Source organism: Salvelinus alpinus, chromosome 2 (assembly GCF_045679555.1).
Source record: "Salvelinus alpinus chromosome 2, SLU_Salpinus.1, whole genome shotgun sequence".
Lineage (NCBI taxonomy): Eukaryota > Metazoa > Chordata > Actinopteri > Salmoniformes > Salmonidae > Salvelinus > Salvelinus alpinus.
This window is the reverse complement of record NC_092087.1, coordinates 87,561,134-87,585,889: the sequence shown is the minus strand read 5'-3', so window position 1 is coordinate 87,585,889 and position 24,756 is coordinate 87,561,134. Positions and strand designations below refer to the sequence as shown.

The following is a 24,756-nucleotide window of genomic DNA, read 5'->3' as shown; positions in this document are numbered from 1 at the left end:
TGACCATGTGACCTGGAAAACTCAGGGTCCAAATTATGATCATTGACTTCAAGGGGACTATAGATATACAGTAGACTGTGTGTGTGTTCATGTGTGTGTGTGTTCATGCGAGAAATTACAGTTATTTAACCGTACTAAATTACATAATTTTACCTTTATTTAACTAGGCAAGTCAGTTAAGAACAAATTCTTATTTACAATGATGGCCTAGGAACAGTGGGTTAACTGCCTTGTTCAGGGGCAGAACAACAGATGTTACCTTGTCAGCTCGGGGATTCGGTTACTGGCCCAACGCTCTAACCACTAGGCTACCTGTCTCTAACCACTAGGCTACCTGTCTCTAACCACTAGGCTACCTGTCTCTAACCACTAGGCTACCTGTCTCTAACCACTAGGCTACCTGTCTCTAACCACTAGGCTACCTGTCTCTAACCACTAGGCTACCTGCCGCCCGAATCAAACACGTCTCGTCATAAGCCTGCTGTAGTTATTATAGTACAGGCTAGTCCCAAATGGCACCCTATTCACTATTTACTGCACTACCATTGACCCTGGTCAAAAGTAGTGCACTCTATAGGGAATAGGATGCCAGTTGGGAGTGGGACAAACCCAGGTGTTCTCATTTGGAGCGGATGTTTTCTGGTTGCCACAAAGTAGCTCAACACTCCCACCCGGTGGAAGAAATGACACATGACATCCCCTAGAGGCTGACGACCTGCTGGGCTCACCAGGTGGCAACACTGTCTATCAGACATCAATTATTATGTATCAGTGTGTCTCAGGGTAATAGTGCTGGTCTAGGATCAGACCCCACCCTGTCCATATACTCATATTAATTATGATCTAAAAGGCCAAACTGATTCTAGATCAGTACTCCTACTCTGAGGCTTTGTGGATACAGGCCCAGGTCCCTCCTGTCCATAAGGTCTTATTGATTATGAACTAATGAAGGTTTAACTGATCCTAGACCAGCACTGATACAGCTTGATATATACAGCCCCAGATTCTACAATATGCTCGAGGTAGAACAGCCTTATTGGCATCAATAATGTGTATTGTTCCCATCTGTATTGTTGTAGGAGCTTGATGTGGAATAGAATTCATTCACCACTACACACTGATCTAAGACCTGTTTTAAAATTCCCACTCTAATGGTTCAGATATGATGAGGTGAAACCGAGGACAATGCACTTTGTGTTGGTTGGCCTTTAAACCGGTCGGTGTGGATTGTGAGGTTTCCATGGCGATGGTCATCAACTCTAATTCGCCGGCGGAGCAGAGAACGATTGAGAGGGAGATGTTAAACCAAAGGTGAGAGAAAGAGTGTGAAAGAGAGAGGGAGGACAGATGATTATATAGAAGAGGGTGGAGAGAAGAGATTGATAGAGACACAGATGAGTGTGAGATCAAGATGTTTTCTGACCAAACAGAACGGCACACGAAGAAAGGTCATCGGTCATATCCGTGCAAACACAAAGTGTTGCATCACCTCGAGAGAGGAGAGGAGAGAGAGGAGATGAGAGAGCAGAGAGAGGAGATGAGAGAGCAGAGAGAGAGAGAGGAGAGCAGAGAGAGAGAGGAGAGCAGAGAGAGAGAGGAGAGCAGAGAGAGAGAGGAGAGCAGAGAGAGGAGAGCAGAGAGAGAGGAGAGCAGAGAGAGGAGAGCAGAGAGAGAGAGCAGAGAGAGGAGAGCAGAGAGAGAGAGCAGGGAGCGCAGGGAGAGAGAGGAGAGCAGGGAGAGCAGGGAGAGAGAGGAGAGCAGGGAGAGAGAGGAGAGTAGAGAGGAGAGGAGAGAGAAGAGAGCGAGGGGAGGGGAGAGGAGAGGAGAGAGAAGAGAGAGAGGGGAGAGGAGAGCAAAAAGAGAAAGGTGTTTCACCACAAGGGAGAAAAAAAAGTAAAAGAAGAAGTGAAAAAGAAGCGAGGAAGAAGAGAGGAAGAATAGAAAGGGAGTGTTTCAATCACCACAAGGACTGGGAAAAAAGGATAACATGAGAGAAAGAGAAACATTGGGAGGAAGAAAGAAGAGAAGAAAGAGAGAGAACTTAACAATGAGAGACTTTCTTTTCTGACCCTTGACCTCTTGAGTGTGTCGCTCCGAGGTTTCCTACAGATACAGATCTAGGATCAGCTTCGCCTCCTCCAATCCTAAGCTTAACCATTAGTGGTGTAAATGCATAACTGACCCAAGTTTCGCACCTAAGGTCAACTTCACTTTGGGTGTGACAGATGAAGGAACACTGAGTGGTTCGGAGTAGAGTGAATTTGCCTCTAGGGTCAGTTTTGCATTTAGCCAACTAATGGTTAAAGTTTTGTTAAGGGGAGGGGAAGCTGGTCCTAGAACTGTACCTAGAGATAACTTCACCCAGAGAGAGAGCGAGAAAGTGAGAAAGAGGTTGAGAGAAAGAGAGAGAGAGAGAGACGCGGAAGACAGGAACAGAGAATGAGAGAAAGATCCAGAGAGAGGAAGCCTTGGGGAGAGGACACAGTTTCCTCTTTAAGACCAGATCGCAACAAGTGGATCTGATTTGAACAAGCTCTCAAGGACCTGAGAGAGAAGGAGAGAGGGAGAGAGAGGGAGTGAGAGATAGAGACAGGGAGAGAGAGAGTCGGACAGGGAGAGAGAGAGAGAGAAGGAGCGAGAGAGAGAGAAGGAGAGAGGTAGAGAGAGGGAGTGAGAGAGTCAGACAGCGAGCGAGCGAGAGGAGAGAGGGAGAGAAGGAGAGAGGTAGAGAGAGGGAGTGAGAGAGAGAGAGAGAGAGAAACATAGAAATGAAAAGACGTTTAGTCACTGCTCATCTTGACCCAGACCCAGATGGAGATCCAGTCCTAACAGAGCTCTCTGTAGAGGAAGAGGAACTGAACTCCTTGAAAATAGGATTACAAACCCTGGACTACAATAAACCTGGGATTGTAGAGCCTCAACTACAGAACCCATAGAACTACATAGAACCATAGGACCACTAACACAGAGAACTGCAACCTTACGACCGTAACCTTAAACCTGCAACTACACAACCATAACCAACAACTGCAACCATAGAACCTTAGGAAAAGAACCTTCGGTTAAAAGAACCTTAGGACCTCGGGAAACTACAGAACCGTAACCTTAGGACCACAACCAGAACACGGTCAGGATGGGCCATCGCAGAAGAAGGTGCAAGAGACGACTACTCAGGGTGGCCAGATACCTGTACCGCTGGTTCACTGGGACCCTGGTAGAAGGTACTGTAGGGGGATGGGGGGGGGGGGCCACCAGGACCCTGGTAGAAGGTACTGTAGGGAGATGGGGGGGGCATCCTGGCTCTTCGTGGCGTAGTTATCCTGGCTCTTCGTGGCGTAGTTATCCTGGCTCTTCGTGGCGTAGTTATCCTGGCGCTTCGTGGCGTAGTTATCCTGGCTCTTCGTGGCGTAGTTATCCTGGCTCTTCGTGGCGTAGTTATCCTGGATCTTCGTGGCGTAGTTATCCTGGCTCTTCGTGGCGTAGTTATCCCGGCTCTTCGTGGCGTAGTTTTCCTGGCTCTTCGTGGCGTAGTTTTCCTGGCTCTTCGTGGCGTAGTTATCCTGGCTCTTCGTGGCGTAGTTATCCTGGATCTTCGTGGCGTAGTTATCCTGGCTCTTCGTGGCGTAGTTATCCCGGCTCTTCGTGGCGTAGTTTTCCTGGCTCTTCGTGGCGTAGTTTTCCTGGCTCTTCGTGGAGTAGTTTTCCTGGCTCTTCGTGGCGTAGTTATCCTGGCTCTTCGTGGCGTAGTTATCCTGGCTCTTCGTGGCGTAGTTATCCTGGCTCTTCGTGGCGTAGTTATCCTGGCTCTTCGTGGCGTAGTTATCCTGGCTCTTCGTGGCGTAGTTATCCTGGCTCTTCGTGGCGTAGTTATCCTGGCTCTTCGTGAAGTAGTTATCCTGGCTCTTCGTGAAGTAGTTATCCTGGCTCTTTGTGGCGTAGGTATCCTGGCTCTTTGTGGCGTAGTTATCCTGGCTCTTCGTGAAGTAGTTATCCTGGCTCTTCGTGGCGTAGTTATCCTGGCTCTTCGTGGCGTAGTTATCCTGGCTCTTCGTGGCGTAGTTATCCCGGCTCTTCGTGGCGTAGTTTTCCTGGCTCTTCGTGGCGTAGTTTTCCTGGCTCTTCGTGGCGTAGTTATCCTGGCTCTTCGTGGCGTAGTTATCCCGGCTCTTCGTGGCGTAGTTTTCCTGGCTCTTCGTGGCGTAGTTTTCCTGGCTCTTCGTGGAGTAGTTTTCCTGGCTCTTCGTGGCGTAGTTATCCTGGCTCTTCGTGGCGTAGTTATCCTGGCTCTTCGTGGCGTAGTTATCCTGGCTCTTCGTGGCGTAGTTATCCTGGCTCTTCGTGGCGTAGTTATCCTGGCTCTTCGTGGCGTAGTTATCCTGGCTCTTCGTGGCGTAGTTATCCTGGCTCTTCGTGAAGTAGTTATCCTGGCTCTTCGTGAAGTAGTTATCCTGGCTCTTTGTGGCGTAGGTATCCTGGCTCTTTGTGGCGTAGTTATCCTGGCTCTTCGTGAAGTAGTTATCCTGGCTCTTCGTGGCGTAGTTATCCTGGCTCTTCGTGGCGTAGTTATCCTGGCTCTTCGTGGCGTAGTTATCCCGGCTCTTCGTGGCGTAGTTTTCCTGGCTCTTCGTGGCGTAGTTTTCCTGGCTCTTCGTGGCGTAGTTATCCTGGCTCTTCGTGGCGTAGTTATCCTGGATCTTCGTGGCGTAGTTATCCTGGCTCTTCGTGGCGTAGTTATCCCGGCTCTTCGTGGCGTAGTTTTCCTGGCTCTTCGTGGCGTAGTTTTCCTGGCTCTTCGTGGAGTAGTTTTCCTGGCTCTTCGTGGCGTAGTTATCCTGGCTCTTCGTGGCGTAGTTATCCTGGCTCTTCGTGGCGTAGTTATCCTGGCTCTTCGTGGCGTAGTTATCCTGGCTCTTCGTGGCGTAGTTATCCTGGCTCTTCGTGGCGTAGTTATCCTGGCTCTTCGTGGCGTAGTTATCCTGGCTCTTCGTGGCGTAGTTATCCTGGCTCTTCGTGGCGTAGTTATCCTGGCTCTTCGTGGCGTATTTATCCTGGCTCTTCGTGAAGTAGTTATCCTGGCTCTTTGTGGCGTAGGTATCCTGGCTCTTTGTGGCGTAGTTATCCTGGCTCTTCGTGAAGTAGTTATCCTGGCTCTTCGTGGCGTAGTTATCCTGGCTCTTCGGGGCGTAGTTTTTCTGGCTCAGTGCAACACTGACAGAAGGTACTGTAGGGGAAGGGTTTCTCAAACTCGGTCCTGGGACCCCCTGGGTGCACGTTCTGTTTTTCTCCCCTAGTACTACACAGCTGATTCAAATAATCAACTCATCATCAAGCTTTGATGGTTTGAATCTGTAGGAATCAGCAGTAGGAATGGAGGCAGAGCACCTGGACAGGGAGTAGTGGTTGAGAGGTTGAGGGGGATGGAATGGCTGGGACTGAGGGTGGAGGTTTTGTGAAGTTCTCTCAATCTTTCTACCTTTCCCTCTTTCAGTTGTTATAATGCTCTCTCTGTGACTTGCTACCAGAGACCTGTGTAGCTGTCTACATACTGTTGTAATGCTCTCTCTGTGAGTTGCTACCAGAGGCCTGTGTAGCTGTCTACATACTGTTGTAATGCTCTCTCTGTGACTTGCTACCAGAGACCTGTGTAGCTGTCTACATACTGTTATAATGCTCTCTCTGTGACTTGCTACCAGAGACCTGTGTAGCTGTCTACATACTGTTGTAATGCTCTCTCTGTGACTTGCTACCAGAGGCCTGTGTAGCTGTCTACATACTGTTGTAATGCTCTCTCTGTGACTTGCTACCAGAGGTCTGTGTAGCTGTCTACATACTGTTGTAATGCTCTCTCTGTGACTTGCTACCAGAGGTCTGTGTAGCTGTCTACATACTGTTGTAATGCTCTCTCTGTGACTTGCTACCAGAGACCTGTGTAGCTGTCTACATACTGTTATAATGCTCTCTCTGTGACTTGCTACCAGAGGCCTGTGTAGCTGTCTACATACTGTTGTAATGCTCTCTCTGTGACTTGCTACCAGAGGCCTGTGTAGCTGTCTACATACTGTTATAATGCTCTCTCTGTGACTTGCTACCAGAGGCCTGTGTAGCTGTCTACATACTGTTGTAATGCTCTCTCTGTGACTTGCTACCAGAGGCCTGTGTAGCTGTCTACATACTGTTGTAATGCTCTCTCTGTGACTTGCTACCAGAGGCCTGTGTAGCTGTCCACATACTGTTATAATGCTCTCTCTGTGACTTGCTACCAGAGACCTGTGTAGCTGTCTACATACTGTTGTAATGCTCTCTCTGTGACTTGCTGCCAGAGACCTGTGTAGCTGTCTACATACTGTTATAATGCTCTCTCTGTGACTTGCTACCAGAGGCCTGTGTAGCTGTCAACATACTGTTGTAATGCTCTCTCTGTGACTTGCTACCAGAGACCTGTGTAGCTGTCTACATACTGTTATAATGCTCTCTCTGTGACTTGCTACCAGAGGCCTGTGTAGCTGTCTACATACTGTTGTAATGCTCTCTCTGTGACTTGCTACCAGAGGTCTGTGTAGCTGTCCACATACTGTTATAATGCTCTCTCTGTGACTAGCTACCAGAGACCTGTGTAGCTGTCTACATACTGTTATAATGCTCTCTCTGTGACTAGCTACCAGAGACCTGTGTAGCTGTCGTAATGCTCTCTCTGTGACTAGCAGGACCGAAGGAATGAAACAATAAGCATCCAAAAACACCCCTAAACTAGACTATTTCAACAACAGCTAACTAACTAACCAAAAATACAGAGGGTGGTCCACCCAGTTCTAACTAGTGTATTTAACAAAGTTTACCTACGGGTAGTGTAGGCCCATGGGCAAACTGTCTGGTTACCCCCTTTTCCCACTATCAAAGAAACACTCAAACACCATAACAAAAAACAATCCTCACAGGTAGGAACAAAGGGACATGTAGTTGCAAACCACACAATGGATCTACAGACAGATGGCATTGACAGAGAGATTGAGCTCCTGAGAAAACAACTGACAGGGTTTTTAAACCAAGGGAAAGGGACTGTGATTGGGTAAGGGAAAAGGAGCAGGTGTCTTTTGATTAGTGACTGATTGATGACTGATTGGGGAATGATGATTGTCACCTGTGAGTAGGGGAGAAGGAGAACAAAAATACACAGGATACACACATAATACTTGTATCCGTAACAGGAAGCGATGTGAATTGTAGAGTTTACTAAATGAATGAAATGACGATCCATTCAGACTGGCCTGACTTTCCAAACTACATTTGATGGATTGATTATTGATAAATGGTATTGATTAATCCCTTATGAGTGAAGCATCATAGTGTTGGACTGGGCTTATGAGCAGCTTGTCATGTATTATGTATAATATCTCAATATATCCGCGTCACAAATGGCACCCTATTCCCTATATGGTACACTACCTGGTTAAGCGTAGGACACTATATAGGGAATAAGGTACCATTAAGGACAAGACCTGGTTCTAATGTCAAGACACCACTCAGAGATTCTGTCAGATGACTAAATTCAGTGTGTTCAAAATGAAACTTCCACTAAACTTCAATAATCTGTTTGTAAGCCAAGAACACAAGTGAATGGTAGAAAGCAACAACACCAAACCATTCTCTCGTGTGTGAAGATAGAGAATGATGATTTCAAAAGAAATAAAGAATAGAAATCTACAAGATACAGTGGAATGATTCTGATTATTTACATTATCCTATCAGAATGTATCTTTCAGTAAGACTCCTTCAACAACTACAGAAACAATAGCAACATAGCATGCTGGCTGCTCTTTTGATAGTCTACCTTGTTGTGTCAGATGGAACTGTGAAAACACACACGGACACACACACATTTAAAATGCGGGTACCTAAAACGCCATGTGACAAATTGACAAACTGACAAACTGACAAACTGACAAACTGACACACACACACACACACACACACACACACACACACACACACACACACACACACACACACACACACACACACACACACACACACACACACACACACACACACACACACACACACACACACACACACACACACACACACACACACACACACACACACACACACACACACACACAGAGAGCTACTGAACCGTGAGAGGGAAGCAGACAGGCATTTACGCTCCTGTGTTTACACCTCTGTCAGGTTACCATGGAGACGGCTGTTCTTCTCGGAACCCTCCGCTCTGTAGATGGAACCTGACAACCATGGCTGGTTACTGTCACAGTTCCATATATATATTTAGATATATATCACCTATCATAAGAGACTATAACCTGAAGCCAGATCAGCCAGAACCTAAAGCCAGATCAGCAAACTAACTATAGCATCAAGATGGAATAGTGACTACTTCAACTTGTGTGTGTGCATGCATATGTGTGATTTGAGTCCATTCTATGGGGTCGTGCCATCCTGCTCTAATCTGTGCTGTGATTGGTTACTTCCAGGTAACCCAGCATCCAACCACAGCAAGCGAACTATAAAACAGAGGTTCCTCAAGCTGCTGCCCTGCTGTCGCTCCAGAACCGCCCCCTCACTCAGTCAAAGCAAGTGCTCGTTTGCATATCCCCACCCCTTCCTCCGTTCCTCCGCCCCCTTCGAGCCCTTGCTAAACAAGTGTAATAGGAAGTTACACAGACAAGTTGCCGTGTTGGATACCTTTAGCCAGCTAGCTAACATAAATAACATTCCTCTCTATTTGAGTTAGGTTGTTGTTAGCTAAATTAGCTAGCTAAGTAAGTGAACGGTAAACTAAGAAGAAGCATAGAACAAAATATATCTCTCTCTCTCTCTCTCTCTCTCTCTCTCTCTCTCTCTCTCTCTCTCTCTCTCTCTCTCTCTCTCTCTCTCTCTCTCTCTCTCTCTCTCTCTCGCTTCTCCTTGGTAAAAAAAAAGGTTAAAAAGTAAACTACTCAAACTGCAGTGCTAGCTACCTGCAGCGGTGGAAAAAGTAACCAATTGTCATACTTGAGTAAAAGTGAAGATACCTTAATAGAAAATGACTCAAGTAAAAGTGAAAGTCACCCAGTAAAATACTACTTGAGTAAAAGTCTAAAAGTATTTGGTTTTATATAAACTTAAGTATCAAAAGTAAATGTAATTGCTAAAATGCACCTAAGTATCAAAAATAAAAGTAAAAGTATTAATCACTTTAAATTCCTTATATTAAGCAAACCAAACGCCACCATTTTCTAGATTTTTTATTTAAGTTACCGATAGCCAGGGGCACTCTCCAACACTCCGACATCATTTACAAACGAAGCATTTGTGTTTAGTGAGTCCTCCAGATCAGAGGCAGTAAAGATGACCAGGGATGTTCTCTTGATAAGTGCGGGAATTTGACAATTGACAATCCTGCTAATCATTAAAAATGTAAGGAGTAGTTTTGGGTGTCGGGGAAAATGTAACCAGTACTTTTGGGTGTCAGGGAAAATGTAACGAGTACTTTTGGGTGTCAGGGAAAATGTAACGAGTACTTTTGGGTGTCAGGGAAAATGTATGGAGTAAAAAGTACATTATTTTCTGTAAGAATGTAGTGAAGTAAAAGTTGTCAAAAATATGAATAGTAAAGTAGAGTGCAGATACCCCCAAAAGTGACTTAAGTAGTACTTTAAAGTACACTATTTTAACTGAAGTACTTTACCCCACTGGTAACAGGGAACTGAGTATCACCGTCTTCTCTTCTATCTTTATCTCTTTCACTTCTTCTTCTCTCTTCCTCTTTCTCACACACAATAGGGGGTAGCTACTAAGCATGACCACCATGCCTTCTCTCTCTCTCTTCCTCTTTCTCACACACAATAGGGGGTAGCTACTAAGCATAACCACCATGCCTTCTCTCTCTCTCTCTTCCCCTCCTACAGACAGTGTAGTGGAGGATGGGGAGTTATCTACAGTGTGTTATAGACCAGAGGGGTTGGACCAGCTACTACAACAGACTAAGTTCACCAGGAGAGAACTACAGATCCTCTACAGGGGCTTCAAGAATGTACGTCTCTCCCTGAGGACTGTCTGTCTGTCTGTCTGTCTGTCTGTCTGTCTGTCTGTCTGTCTGTCTGTCTGTCTGTCTGTCTGTCTGTCTGTCTGTCTGTCTGTGTCTGAAATACAATTTGTAGATATTGTCAAAGCAGTATAGTGGTACAGCATTTCAGTAAATATAGTACAGTGCAATGAGGATAATGAATACAGTTTATTTCAGTAGTAATAATAATAGTACTTCAGGGAATTAGTGGTCATGGGATGTCCCTCAGGCTATATGATGATGGTTCCACTATGTATTACTGTCAGTTAAATACAATGTAAATACTTCAGGGAATTAGTGGTCATGGGATGTCCCTCAGGCAATGGCAGTCATATACATGTCTGGCTGTAATATGTGCTGTTCCTCCCTCACCCAGAATAATTCAGCTTTATGTCATTAGTAAATGCACAGAGGTTGGGAATTGATTGAGATATTTTCTTGAAAAAATAAGATCTTTACTTGGGAGTATTTCTCTCTCTGTCTCATTCTGTCTCACAAACACATTATATCTCTGTCTGTCTCTGTCTCTCTCTTTCTGAACCCCCTCTCTCAATTTCTCTTTCTGTGTCGCTGTCTCTCCCTCTCTAACACACTTTCTCTCTCTCTCTCTGTTTTTATGTGTGTGTTATTTCTATTTCTACCACTCTGTTGATTGTCCAATAGGAATGCCCTAGTGGTGTCTCTCTGTCTTAATGTGTTCTACCATTCTGTTGATTGTCCAATAGGAATGCCCTAGTGGTGTCTGTCTGTCTGTCTTAATGTGTTCTACCATTCTGTTGATTGTCCAATAGGAATGCCCTAGTGGTGTCTCTCTGTCTTAATGTGTTCTACCATTCTGTTGATTGTCCAATAGGAATGCCCTAGTGGTGTCTCTCTGTCTTAATGTGTTCTACCATTCTGTTGATTGTCCAATAGGAATGCCCTAGTGGTGTCTCTCTGTCTTAATGTGTTCTACCATTCTGTTGATTGTCCAATAGGAATGCCCTAGTGGTGTCTGTCTGTCTGTCTGTCTGTCTGTCTTAATGTGTTCTAACATTCTGTTGATTGTCCAATAGGAATGCCCTAGTGGTGTCTGTCTGTCTGTCTGTCTTAATGTGTTCTAACATTCTGTTGATTGTCAAATAGGAATGCCCTAGTGGTGTGGTGGATGAAGAGACATTCAAGTTAATCTACTCCCAGTTCTTTCCTCAGGGAGGTGAGTGTCTTTAAGTGTGTGTGCTGCACCCGTGCATGAAATCCTGTGTACGTGTTTCTCTCTCTCTCTCTCTCTCTCTCTCTCTCTCTCTCTCTCTCTCTCTCTCTCTCTCTCTCTCTCTCTCTCTCTCTCTCTCTCTCTCTCTCTCTCTCTCTCTCTCTCTCTCTCTCTCTCTAAATTCAATTCAATTCAAGGGGCTTTATTGGCATGGGAAACATGTGTTAACATTGCCAAAGCAAGTGAGGTAGATATTATACAAAAGTGAAATAAACAATACAAATTAACAGTAAACATTACACATACAGAAGTTTCAAAACAATAAAGACATTACAAATGTTATATTATATATATACAGTGTTGTAACAATGTACAAATGGATAAAGCACACAAGTTAAAATAAATAAGCATAAATATGGGTTGTATTTACAATGGTGTTTGTTCTTCACTGGTTGCCCTTTTCTTGTGGCAACAGGTCACAAATCTTGCTGCTGTGATGGCTCTTCTCTCTCTCTCTCTCTCTCTCTCTCTCTCTCTCTCTCTCTCTCTCTCTCTCTCTCTCTCTCTCTCTCTCTCTCTCTCTCTCTCTCTCTCTCTCAATTCAATTCAATTTCAATTCAAGGGGCTTTATTGGCATGGGAAACATGTGTTAACATTGCCAAAGCAAGTGAGGTAGGTAATATACAAAAGTCAAATAAACAATAAAAATGAACAGTAAACATTACACATACAGAAGTTTCAAAACAATAAAGACATTACAAATGTCATATTATATATATGCAGTGTTGTAACAATGTACAAATGGTTAAAGCACACAAGTTAAAATAAATAAACATAAATATGGGTTGTATTTACAGTGGTGTTTGTTCTTCACTGGTTGCCCTTTTCTTGTGGCAACAGGTCACAAATCTTGCTGCTGTGATGGCACACTGTGGAATTTCACCCAGTAGATAAGGGAGTTTATCAAAATTGGATTTGTTTTCGAATTCTTTGTGGATCTGTGTAATCTGAGGGAAATATGTCTCTCTAATATGGTCATACATTGGGCAGGAGGTTAGGAAGTGCAGCTCAGTTTCCACCTCATTTTGTGGGCAGTGTGCACATAGCCTGTCTTCTCTTGAGAGCCATGTCTGCCTACGGCGGCCTTTCTCAATAGCAAGGCTATGCTCACTGAGTCTGTACATAGTCAAAGCTTTCCTTAAGTTTGGGTCAGTCACAGTGGTCAGGTATTCTGCCACTGTGTACTCTCTGTTTAGGGCCAAATAGCATTCTAGTTTGCTCTGTTTTTTTGTTAATTCTTTCCAATGTGTCAAGTAATTATCTTTTTGTTTTCTCATGATTTGGTTGGGTCTAATTGTGCTGTTGTCCTGGGGCTCTGTGGGGTGTGTTTGTGTTTGTGAACAGAGCCCTAGGACCAGCTTGCTTAGGGGACTCTTCTCCAGGTTCATCTCTCTGTAGGTGATGGCTTTGTTATGGAAGGTTTGGGAATCGCTTCCTTTTAGGTGGTTGTAGAATTTAACGGCTCTTTTCTGGATTTTGATAATTAGTGGGTATCGGCCTAATTCTGCTCTGCATGCATTATTTGGTGTTCTACGTTGTACACGGAGGATATTTTTGCAGAATTCTGCATGCAGAGTCTCAATTTGGTGTTTGTCCCATTTTGTGAAATCTTGGTTGGTGAGCGGACCCCAGACCTCACAACCATAAAGGGCAATGGGCTCTATGACTGATTCAAGTATTTTTAGCCAGATCCTAATTGGTATGTTGAAATTTATGTTCCTTTTGATGGCATAGAAGGCCCTTCTTGCCTTGTCTCTCAGATCGTTCACAGCTTTGTGGAAGTTACCTGTGGTGCTGATGTTTAGGCCGAGGTATGTATAGTTTTTTGTGTGCTCTAGGGCAACGGTGTCTAGATGGAATTTGTGGTCCTGGTGACTGGACCTTTTTTGGAACACCATTATTTTGGTCTTACTGAGATTTACTGTCAGGGCCCAGGTCTGACAGAATCTGTGCAGAAGGTGGGTGCTGCTGTAGGCCCTCCTTGGTTGGTGACAGAAGCACCAGATCATCAGCAAACAGTAGACATTTGACTTCGGATTCTAGTAGGGTGAGACCGGGTGCTGCAGACTGTTCTAGTGCCCGCGCCAATTCGTTGATATATATGTTGAAGAGGGTGGGGCTTAAGCTGCATCCCTGTCTCACCCCACGACCCTGTGTGAAGAAATGTGTGTGTTTTTTGCCAATTTTAACCGCACACTTGTTGTTTGTGTACATGGATTTTATAATGTCGTATGTTTTACCCCCAACACCACTTTCCATCAATTTGTATAGCAGACCCTCATGCCAAATTGAGTCGAAGGCTTTTTTGAAATCAACAAAGCATGAGAAGACTTTGCCTTTGTTTTGGTTTGTTTGGTTGTCAATTAGGGTGTGTAGGGTGAATACATGGTCTGTTGTACGGTAATTTGGTAAAAAGCCAATTTGACATTTGCTCAGTACATTGTTTTCATTGAGGAAATGTACGAGTCTGCTGTTAATGATAATGCAGAGTATTTTCCCAAGGTTACTGTTGACGCATATTCCACGGTAGTTATTGGGGTCAAATTTGTCTCCACTTTTGTGGATCTCTCTCTCTCTCTCTCTCTCTCTCTCTCTCTCTCTCTCTCTCTCTCTCTCTCTCTCTCTCTCTCTCTCTCTCTCTCTCTCACACTCACACTCACACTCACACTCACACTCACACTCACACACACACACTTCCTCCCCGGGCGCCGAAGACGTGGATGTCGATTTAAGGCAGCCCCCTGTACCTCTCTGATTCAGAGGGGTTGGGTTAAATGTGGAAGACACATTTCAGTTGAATGCATTCAGTTGTACAACTGACTAGGTATCCTCCTTTCCCTTTCCCCTCTGTTTAAGACTCCAGCACCTACGCTCATTTCCTGTTCGAAGCATTTGACACCCACAAGAATGGTTCTGTGAGCTTCGAAGACTTCATCACAGGCCTGTCAATCATCCTGAGAGGCTCTGTCACAGAGAAACTCAACTGGGCTTTTAACCTCTACGACCTCAACAAAGATGGCTTCATCACCAAAGAGGTATGGTAAGATGTGTGTGTGTGTATGTATGTACAGTTGAAGTCGGAAGTTTACATACACCTTAGCCAAATACATTTAAACTCAGTTTTTCACAATTCCTGACATTTAATCCTAGTAAAAATTCCCTGTCTTAGGTCAGTTAGGATCACCACTTTATTTTAAGAATGTGAAATGTCAGAATAAAAGTAGAGAGAATGATTTATTTCAGCTTTTATTTCTTTCATCACATTCCCAGTGGGTCAGAAGTTTACATACACTCAATTAATATTTGGGAGCATTGCCTTTAAATTGTTTAACTTGGGTCTAACGTTTCGGGTAGCCTTCCACAAGCTTCCCACAATACATTGGGTGAATTTTGGCCCATTCCTCCTGACAGAGCTGGTGTAACTGAGTCAGGTTTTTAGGCCTCCTTGCTCTCACACGCTTTTTCAGTTCTGCCCACAAATGTTCTATGGGATTGAGGTCAGGGCTTTGTGATGTCCACTCCAATACCTTGACTTTGTTGTCTTTAAGCCATTTTGCCACAACTTTGGAAGTATGCTTGGGGTCATTGTCCATTTGGAAGACACATTTACAACCAAGCTTTAACTTCCTGACTGATGTCTTGAGATGTTGCTTCAATATATCCACATAATTGTCCGTCCTCATGATGCCATCTATTTTGTGAAGTGCACCAGTCCCTCCTGCAGCAAAGCACCCCCACAACATGATGCTGCCGCCCCCGTGCTTCACGGTTGGGATGATGATCTTCGGCTTGCAAGCCTCCCCCTTTTTTCTCCAAACATAATGATGATCATTATGGCCAAACAGTTCTATTTTTGATTCATCAGACCAGAGGACATTTCTCCAAAAAGTCCGATCTTTGTCCCCATGTGCAGTTGCAAACTGTAGTTTGGCTTTTTTATGGCGGATTTGGAGCAGTGGCTTCTTCTTTGCTGAGCGGCCTTTCAGGTTATCGATATAGGACTCGTTTTACTGTGGATATAGATACTTTTGTACCTGTTTCCTCCAGCATCTTCACAAGGTCCTTTGCTGTTGTTCTGGGATTTATTTGCACTTCGCACCAAAGTATGTTCATCTCTAGGAGACAGAACACGTCCCCTTCCTGAGCAGTATGACGGCTGCGTGGTCCCATGGTGTTTATACTTGCGAAATATTGTTTGTACAGATGAATGTGGTACCTTCAGGCATTTGTTAATTGCTCATAAGGATGAACCAGACTTGTGGAGGTCTACAATTTCTGTCTGAGGTTTTGGCTGATTTCTTTTGATTTTCCCATGATGTCAAGCAAAGAGGCACTGAGTTTGAAGTTAGGCCTTGAAATACATCCACAGGTACACCTCCAATTGACTCAAATGATGTCAATTAGCTTATCAGAAGCTTCTAAAGCCATGACATAATTTTCTGAAAATTTCCAAGCTGTTTAAAGGCACAGTCAACTTAGCGTATGTAAACTTCTGACCCACTGGAATTGTGATTCGGTGAATTATAAGTGAAACAATCTGTCTGTAAACAATTGTTGGAAAAATGACTTGTGTCATGCACAAAGTAGATGTCCTAACCGACTTGCCAAAACTAGAGTTTGTTAACAAGAAATTTGTGGAGTGGTTGAAAAACAAGTTTTAATGACTCCAAACTAAGTGTATGTAAACTTCTGACTTCAACTGTGTGTATGTATGTATGTATGTATGTATGTATGTATGTATGTATGTATGTGTGTGTGTGTGTGTGTGTGTATGTGTGTGTGTGTGTGTGTGTGTGCAAATATGGTTTTTTTCTCTTCTAAACTATTCCCCCATCCTCCACTCGGTGTGTGTGCGTGTTTGTGTGTGTGAGCACGAATATGTGTGCGTGTGTGTGTGCATGTTTGTGCGTGCATGTGTGTTTGTGTGTGTGCCTCTGTGTGTGTTTCTGTGTGTGTGTGCTTCAGGAGATGACTGATATAATGAGCTCTATCTATGATATGATGGGGACGTGTACGTACCCCTGTATGCAGGACGACGCCCCCAAGGAGCACGTCGACAACTTCTTCCAGGTAACAACTAACCACAGATCTAGGATCAGATTAATAACTTCTTCCAGGTAACAACTAACCACAGGTCTAGGATCAGATTAACAACTTCTTCCAGGTAACAACTAACCACAGATCTAGGATCAGATTAACAACTTCTTCCAGGTAACAACTAACCACAGATCTAGGATCAGATTAACAACTTATTCCAGGTAACAACTAACCACAGATCTAGGATCAGATTAACAACTTATTCCAGGTAACAACTAACCACAGATCTAGGATCAGATTAATAACTTCTTCCAGGTAACAACTAACCACAGATCTAGGATCAGATTAATAACTTCTTCCAGGTAACAACTAACCACAGATCTAGGATCAGATTAATAACTTATTCAAGGTAACAACTAACCACAGATCTAGGATCAGATTATTAACTTCTTCCAGGTAACAACTAACCACAGATCTAGGATCAGATTAACAACTTATTCCAGGTAACAACTAACCACAGATCTAGGATCAGATTAACAACTTATTCCAGGTAACAACTAACCACAGATCTAGGATCAGATTAACAACTTCTTCCAGGTAACAACTAATCACAGATCTAGGATCAGATTAACAACTTCTTCCAGGTAACAACTAACCACAGATCTAGGATCAGATTAATAACTTCTTCCAGGTAACAACTAACCACAGATCTAGGATCAGATTAATAACTTCTTCCAGGTAACAACTAACCACAGATCTAGGATCAGATTAATAACTTCTTCCAGGTAACAACTAACCACAGGTCTAAACCTTGATTCAATCCTAATGTGCTTGTAGGCAGCAGCACATTTTAAAGGCCATGTTACTGCGTTAGTGGAGATCACATTCAAGGTAAACACAGTAGATGTCGGCTCAATTGGAAATTACCTTTAAATGCTTTAGCACAGTATCTTATTTAATCCAGGCCCCAGGGTTAGATAATTCTACCTCCATTGTTTTCTAATTGAATCCAGACCCCAGGGTTAGATAATTCTACCTCCAGTGTTTTCTAATTGGATCCAGACCCCAGGGTTAGATAATTCTACCTCCATTGTTTTCTAATTGAATCCAGACCCCAGGGTTAGATAATTCTACCTCCAGTGTTTTCTAATTGGATCCAGACCCCAGGGTTAGATAATTCTACCTCCATTGTTTTCTAATTGAATCCAGACCCCAGGGTTAGATAATTCTACCTCCATTGTTTTCTAATTGAATCCAGACCCCAGGGTTAGATAATTCTACCTCCATTGTTTTCTAATTGAATCCAGACCCAAGGGTTAGATAATTCTACCTCCATTGTTTTCTAATTGAATCCAGACCCCAGGGTTAGATAATTCTACCTCCATTGTTTTCTAATTGAATCCAGACCCCAGGGTTAGATAATTCTACCTCCATTGTTTTCTAATTGAATCCAGACCCCAGGGTTAGATAATTCTACCTCCATTGTTTTCTAATTGAATCCAGGCCCCAGGGTTAGATAATTCTACCTCCATTGTTTTCTAATTGAATCCAGGCCCCAGGGTTAGATAATTCTACCTCCATTGTTTTCTAATTGAATCCAGACCCCAGGGTTAGATAATTCTACCTCCAGTGTTTTCTAATTGGATCCAGACCCCAGGGTTAGATAATTCTACCTCCATTGTTTTCTAATTGAATCCAGACCCCAGGGTTAGATAATTCTACCTCCATTGTTTTCTAATTGAATCCAGGCCCCAGGGTTAGATAATTCTACCTCCATTGTTTTCTAATTGAATCCAGGCCCCAGGGTTAGTTTATTCTACCTCCAGTGTTTTCTAATTGAATCCATGCCCCAGGGTTAGATAATTCTACCTCCAGTGTTTTCTAATTGAATCAAGGCTCCAGGGTTAGTTAATTCTACCTCCAGTGTTTTCTAATCGAATCCTGGCCCCAGGGTTAGATAATTCTACCTCCATTGTTTTCTAATTGAATCCTGGTCCCAGGGTTAGATAATTCTACCTCCATTGTTTTCTAATTGAATCCTGGCCCCAGGGTTAGATAATTCTACCTCCATTGTTTTCTAATTGGATCCAGGCCCCAGGGTTAGCTAATTCTACCTCCATTGTTTTCTAATTGAATCCTGGCCCCAGGGTTAGATAATTCTACCTCCATTGTTTTCTAATTGAATCCAGGCCCCAGGGTTAGATAATTCTACCTCCATTGTTTTCTAATTGGATCCAGGCCCCAGGGTTAGATAATTCTACCTCCATTGTTTTCTAATTGAATCCAGGCCCCAGGGTTAGATAATTCTACCTTCATTGTTATCTAATTGGATCCAGGCCCCAGGGTTAGATAATTCTACCTCCAGTGTTTTCTAATTGGATCCAGGCCCCAGGGTTAGATAATTCTACCTCCATTGTTTTCTAATTGGATCCAGGCCCCAGGGTTAGATAATTCTACCTTCATTGTTTTCTAATTGAATCCAGGCCCCAGGGTTAGATAATTCTACCTTCATTGTTTTCTAATTGAATCCAGGCCCCAGGGTTAGATCATTTTACCTTCATTGTTTTCTAATTGGATCCAGACCCCAGGGATAGTTAATTCTACCTCCAGTGTTTTCTAATTGGATCCAGACCCCAGGGTTAGATAATTCTACGTCCATTGTTTTCTAATTGAATCCAGGCCCCAGGGTTAGATAATTCTACCTCCATTGTTTTTCACACGGGTTTTAAAAGGACCCTCTAGACATTAGCTCCTTATTGTTGCATTCTGACTTTGTGAACAACCAAAAGGTCAAATAGAGGTTACTTATATTTGTCCTGTTTCAGATGTAAGTGTGTATCCTGTACAGTGTGTGTGGTGTGAAATGGAAATGTGTTTGTTGCATATCCCACGGAGGCCCTTCTGAGTGTGGAGTCACGGCCAGGGATCACAGTAGCATATTCAACTGTTCCTCTGTTTCACTCTTTCAGAAAATGGACAAGAACAAAGATGGCGTGGTCACCATTGAGGAATTTCTGGAGTCTTGTCAAAAGGTGTGTGTGTCTGTGTGTGTGTGTGTGTGTGTGTTGTGTGAGTGTGTCTGTGTCTGTCTGCATGTGTCTGTGTGAGTGCATGCTTGTGTGTGTGTGTGCATGTGTTAAATTGCAGCATGATTCTATAGGATATGATTATTTATGACGTGATTTAATAATATTCAACACGTCACAATGTGAAGTTTATTTCCACAAAGGTGTGTTTTTCATCAGAATTATTTCTTATGGGTATATTCATGTGTGTGTAATGATGTGTCACATTTAATTGTGTAAAACCTTGCATTGTTACTTTTATTCCTCTGAGAGTGACGTGGATATACAGTTGAAGTCGTAAGTTTACATACAACTTAGCCAAATACATTTAAACTCAGTTTTTCACAATTCCTGACATTAATCCTAGTAAAAATTCCCTTAGGTCAGTTAGGATCACCACTTTATTTTAAGAATGTAAAATGTCAAAATAATAGTAGAGAGAATGATTTTTACATACACTCAATTAGTATTTGGTAGCGTTGCCTTTAAATTGTTTAACTTGGGTCAAACGTTTTGGGTAGCCTTCCACAAGCTTCCCACAATAAGTTGGGTGAATTTTGGCTCATTGCTCCTGACAGAGCTGGTGTAACTGAGTCAGGTTTGTAGGCCTCCTTGCTCTCACACACTATTTTAGTTCTGCCCACAAATGTTCTGTAGGATTGAGGTCAGGGCTTTGTGATGGCCACTCCAATACCTTGACTTTGTTGTCCTTAAGCCATTTTGCCACAACTTTGGAAGTATGCTTGGAGTCATTGTCCATTTGGAAGACCCATTTGCGACCAAGCTTTAACTTCCTGACTGATGTCTTGAGATGTTGCTTCAATATATCCACATAATTTTCCTCCCTAATGATGCCATCTATTTTGTGAAGTGCACCAGTCCCTCCTGCAGCAAAGCACCCCCACAACATGATGCTGCCACCCCCGTGCTTCACGGTTGGGATGGTGTTCTTCGGCTTGCAAGCGTTCCCCTTTTTCCTCCAAACATAACGATGGTCATTATGGCCAAACAGTTCTATTTTTGTTTCATCAGACCAGAGGACATTTCGCCAAAAAGTACGATCTTTGTCCCCATGTGCAGTTGCAAACCGTAGTCTGGCTTTGTTATGGCACTTTTGGCTTCTTCCTTGCTGATTGGCCTTTCAGGTTATGTCGATATAGGACTCGTTTTACTGAGGATATAGATACTTTTGTACCTGTTTCCTCCAGCATCTTCACAAGGTCCTTTGCTGTTGTTCTGGGAATGATTTGCACTTTTCGCACCAAAGTATGTCCATCTAGGAGACAGAACGCGTTTTTCTACCATTTTTTTCTGAGGTCTTGGTTGATTTCTTTAGATTTTCCCATGATGTCAAGCAAAGAGGCACTGAGTTTGAAGGTAGGCCTTGAAATACATCCACAGGTACACCTCCAATTGACTCAAATTATGTAAATTGGCCTATCAGAAGCTTCTAAAGCCATGACATAATTTTCTGGAATTTTCCAAGCTGTTTCAAAGGCCCAGTCATTTAGTGTATGTAAACTTCTGACCCACTGGAATTGTGATACAGTGAATTATAAGTGAAATAATCTGTCTGTAAACAATTGTTGGAAAGATTACTTGTGTCATGCACAAAGTAAATGTCCTAACCGATTTGCCAAAACGATAGTTTGTTAACAAGAAATTTGTGGAGTGGTTAAAATACGGGTTTCAATGACTCCAACCTAAGTGTATGTAAACTTCCCACTTCAACTGTATATCTTGTTGTCTCTCTGAAATGTAAGAATCTAGTGATAGGTTAAACAAATACATGTCTGTCATTGAACAACCCCATGACATAATGAGATGTGGAAAATCACACCAGTCTTTTTCATAAGTTATTGAAACAAAAAAAGCTAATTCACTAACATTCGATATTAAACTTTTTATTTATTTAAGAACCTGTTTCTGCTTTTGTACTGTTTAAACCTTTTCTCGAACTGCTTCTTACCTGTTGTGCTTTTTGTCCCTTCCTGCTGCCTGTCCAGGATGAGAACATCATGCAGTCCATGCATCTGTTTGACAACGTCATTTAGTGATACTTCCTGTGGGTGTGGCCTAAAGGACAGGGTTCCCATATTTAGCTCCACAGCCTCCATCCCCAGCTCCCCTTATCCCCAAACACAGACTCATTAGGGCTGTCAGGGGGGTAAAAGGTACCCCTCCATGGATCTCCACTCTCCCATCCATCCCCCCAAAAGAGACACCTCTGTCAAGAGCCACGCCATGTTGGAGACCATAGCACTCATTCTATATGACATCACATTCACACTATGCAATAATGTCATTTATTCTCTATTAATAGTTGGACAAAATGGTGGACTCTTATTCTTCTAAGGACAAAAGGCTTTAAATCAGGCAATAATCTCACTGCCTGGTCTGAACTTGTTAACTGTGATGTATTATTATCAATCAACAAACGTTCCAGAATGTTCCACCTCTCAATGTTCTGGAATGGAATCCCCCACAACCCTCCAAACATCCATATTGTGTCCTATTCACCTCATTTTCAACAGAAATATGGGCGGGGTCTGTTTAGGTTTTTTTTGTGGGTGACTTCCGGTTAAGAGCTTCCGGCCAATAGTTGGGAGCTAGCTAGCTAACTAACTCAGTATCGCTTCTCACAACTTTACAAACATGGATTCACATAAATGGTTATTTTATGTTCTGTAAGGGGTTGCCACGGTAACTGTCAGAAACGGAAGTTGTTCATAGAGCAGGAGTGTTTTGAACACCAAACGTTTTTGAGTAGCGAGTGCAGTCGTGAGGCGCCTTTTGATTTGCACCCACCTCCTAAGGACGAGGAGTCTCTTCGGCTTTGGCGCAAAGCATTGAAAAGATGCTGTAAAGAGGTCAATGGGACTCGACCAAAACAATCAAATTGCCATGGAAACGCGTGGGGGAAAGATGCCATGGGGGAAAGATCCCAAATCTCCTCATTGCCCCCCAGCAAAATGAACCTACATTTAGGCTATTATTTACAGTATAGAGTATGTGAGTATGTGTACTATCTTGTGGTAAAAATCAGAGTATAACGCTTGTATGGATGTCAACCACAGGAGGTTGGTGGCACCTTAATTGGGGAGGACGGGCTCATAGTATTGGCTGAAGCGAAATCGTTGGAATGGTATCAAATGCATCAAACACATGGTTTCCATGTGATTGATGCCATTCCATTTGCTCCGTTCCAGCCTTTATTATGAGCCGTCCTGCCCTCAGCAGCCTCCTGTCATGTCAACCCCAATGTTCAGGTCATCGTCACCAACTAACTACTTTACAGTTAAAAACTACTTTGACTACACCACTGATTACTGTATACTAGCTATGCTACCAGCTTATATGCAGGGGAGTTAGCATTTAGCAGTCACTCCTTCTAAACCTGAAAAGGGACAACTTCTTTTTGCAGCAAAAACAGCCAAATATATTCAAATCAGAATTTCGTAACCACATTAAGGGCCTGTTTAGAAATCACCAATCATGACGGAGTGATGAATATACACTGTCTTACATCAGATATGTTGAATGTGCACCAATCCGGCGTCCCTCTTATATCCCCCCCAGTCTGTGTTCCTTTGACCTCTTTACAGCATCTATAGTGTCTGCATGATGTGTGTTTAGAAATGACAATGAATAATATTTAATGTAACTGGTTGTGTGTCTAGGTGCTGGACATTGCTCCTTCTGAAAGTGTCTGTGTATATTTTGTACTGACATGATGATGATAATGATCAGCATGATGTGATGATAATGATGGAAGTGAATAAACAACTGTTGCTATGCAAACAAATGTAAATGTTTTATTTCTAGTGTTGGAATCGGCTAAACTTTGAACATTGAGATGTTAAATAAATGATAGAGAAGAAAGAAGCCTTGAATAGGAAGAGTGGAAGAGACTGGGTTGTGGGTCAGAAGGTAATGTTCTCTGTGGGTTGTGGGTCAGAAGTTAATGTTCTCTGTGGGTTGTGTGTCAGAAGTTAACGGTTCTCTGTGGGTTGTGTGTCAGAAGTTAATGGTTCTCTGTGGGTTGTGTGTCAGAAGGTAACGGTTCTCTGTGGGTTGTGTGTCAGAAGTTAATGTTCTCTGTGGGTTGTGTGTCAGAAGTTAACGGTTCTCTGTGGGTTGTGTGTCAGAAGTTAACGGTTCTCTGTGGGTTGTGTGTCAGAAGTTAACGGTTCTCTGTGGGTTGTGTGTAACGGTTCTCTGTGGGTTGTGTGTCAGAAGTTAATGTTCTCTGTGGGTTGTGTGTCAGAAGTTAATGTTCTCTGTGGGTTGTGTGTCCGAAGTTAACGGTTCTCTGTGGGTTGTGTGTCAGAAGTTAACGGTTCTCTGTGGGTTGTGTGTCAGAAGTTAACGGTTCTCTGTGGGTTGTGTGTCAGAAGTTAACGGTTCTCTGTGGGTTGTGTGTCAGAAGTTAATGGTTCTCTGTGGGTTGTGTGTCAGACGTTAACGGTTCTCTGTGGGTTGTGTGTCAGAAGTTAATGGTTCTCTGTGGGTTGTGTGTCAGAAGTTAATGTTCTCTGTGGATTGTGTGTCAGAAGTTAACGGTTCTCTGTGGGTTGTGTGTCAGAAGTTAATGTTCTCTGTGGGTTGTGTGTCCGAAGTTAACGGTTCTCTGTGGGTTGTGTGTCAGAAGTTAACGGTTCTCTGTGGGTTGTGTGTCAGAAGTTAATGTTCTCTGTGGGTTGTGTGTCAGAAGTTAATGTTCTCTGTGGGTTGTGTGTCCGAAGTTAACGGTTCTCTGTGGGTTGTGTGTCAGAAGTTAACGGTTCTCTGTGGGTTGTGTGTCAGAAGTTAACGGTTCTCTGTGGGTTGTGTGTCAGAAGTTAATGTTCTCTGTGGGTTGTGTGTCAGAAGTTAACGGTTCTCTGTGGGTTGTGTGTCAGAAGTTAACGGTTCTCTGTGGGTTGTGTGTCAGAAGTTAACGGTTCTCTGTGGGTTGTGTGTCAGAAGTTAATGGTTCTCTGTGGGTTGTGTGTCAGAAGTTAATGTTCTCTGTGGGTTGTGTGTCAGAAGTTAACGGTTCTCTGTGGGTTGTGTGTCAGAAGTTAACGGTTCTCTGTGGGTTGTGTGTCAGAAGTTAACGGTTCTCTGTGGGTTGTGTGTCAGAAGTTAATGGTTCTCTGTGGGTTGTGTGTCAGAAGTTAATGTTCTCTGTGGGTTGTGTGTCAGAAGTTAACGGTTCTCTGTGGGTTGTGTGTCAGAAGTTAATGTTCTCTGTGGGAAGACAGAAAGCTTTGGAATGTGTTGGGTGGAAGGGAGTAGAGCAACGGTTGAGATGGGGGAGACAGATGGACATCTGTGGACCAGGGGAAGGAGGGGTT

At 43.3% G+C, this 24,756-nt stretch overlaps 1 protein-coding gene across 4 annotated transcripts in view; it reads left to right on the top strand.

The window, feature by feature from the left end:
- Positions 1 to 23,228, top strand: part of LOC139568079 (A-type potassium channel modulatory protein KCNIP2-like) — a 33,679-nt gene extending 10,451 nt beyond the window's left edge. The window contains exons 1-8 of one of the 4 annotated variants that reach the window (XM_071389776.1): positions 979 to 3,221; positions 8,490 to 8,588; positions 9,906 to 10,030; positions 11,189 to 11,258; positions 14,172 to 14,350; positions 16,281 to 16,385; positions 19,322 to 19,384; positions 21,424 to 23,228. In XM_071389776.1, the coding sequence (XP_071245877.1) occupies positions 3,134 to 3,221; positions 8,490 to 8,588; positions 9,906 to 10,030; positions 11,189 to 11,258; positions 14,172 to 14,350; positions 16,281 to 16,385; positions 19,322 to 19,384; positions 21,424 to 21,471 (777 nt within the window). In that variant the 5' untranslated portion in view covers positions 979 to 3,133 and the 3' untranslated portion in view covers positions 21,472 to 23,228. Of the gene's footprint in view, positions 1 to 978; positions 3,222 to 8,489; positions 8,589 to 9,905; positions 10,031 to 11,188; positions 11,259 to 14,171; positions 14,351 to 16,280; positions 16,386 to 19,321; positions 19,385 to 21,423 lie in introns of those variants that run through there. The other 3 variants (XM_071389773.1, XM_071389774.1, XM_071389775.1) reach the window with 3 other exon arrangements.
- The last annotated feature ends 1,528 nt before the right edge of the window (positions 23,229 to 24,756 follow it).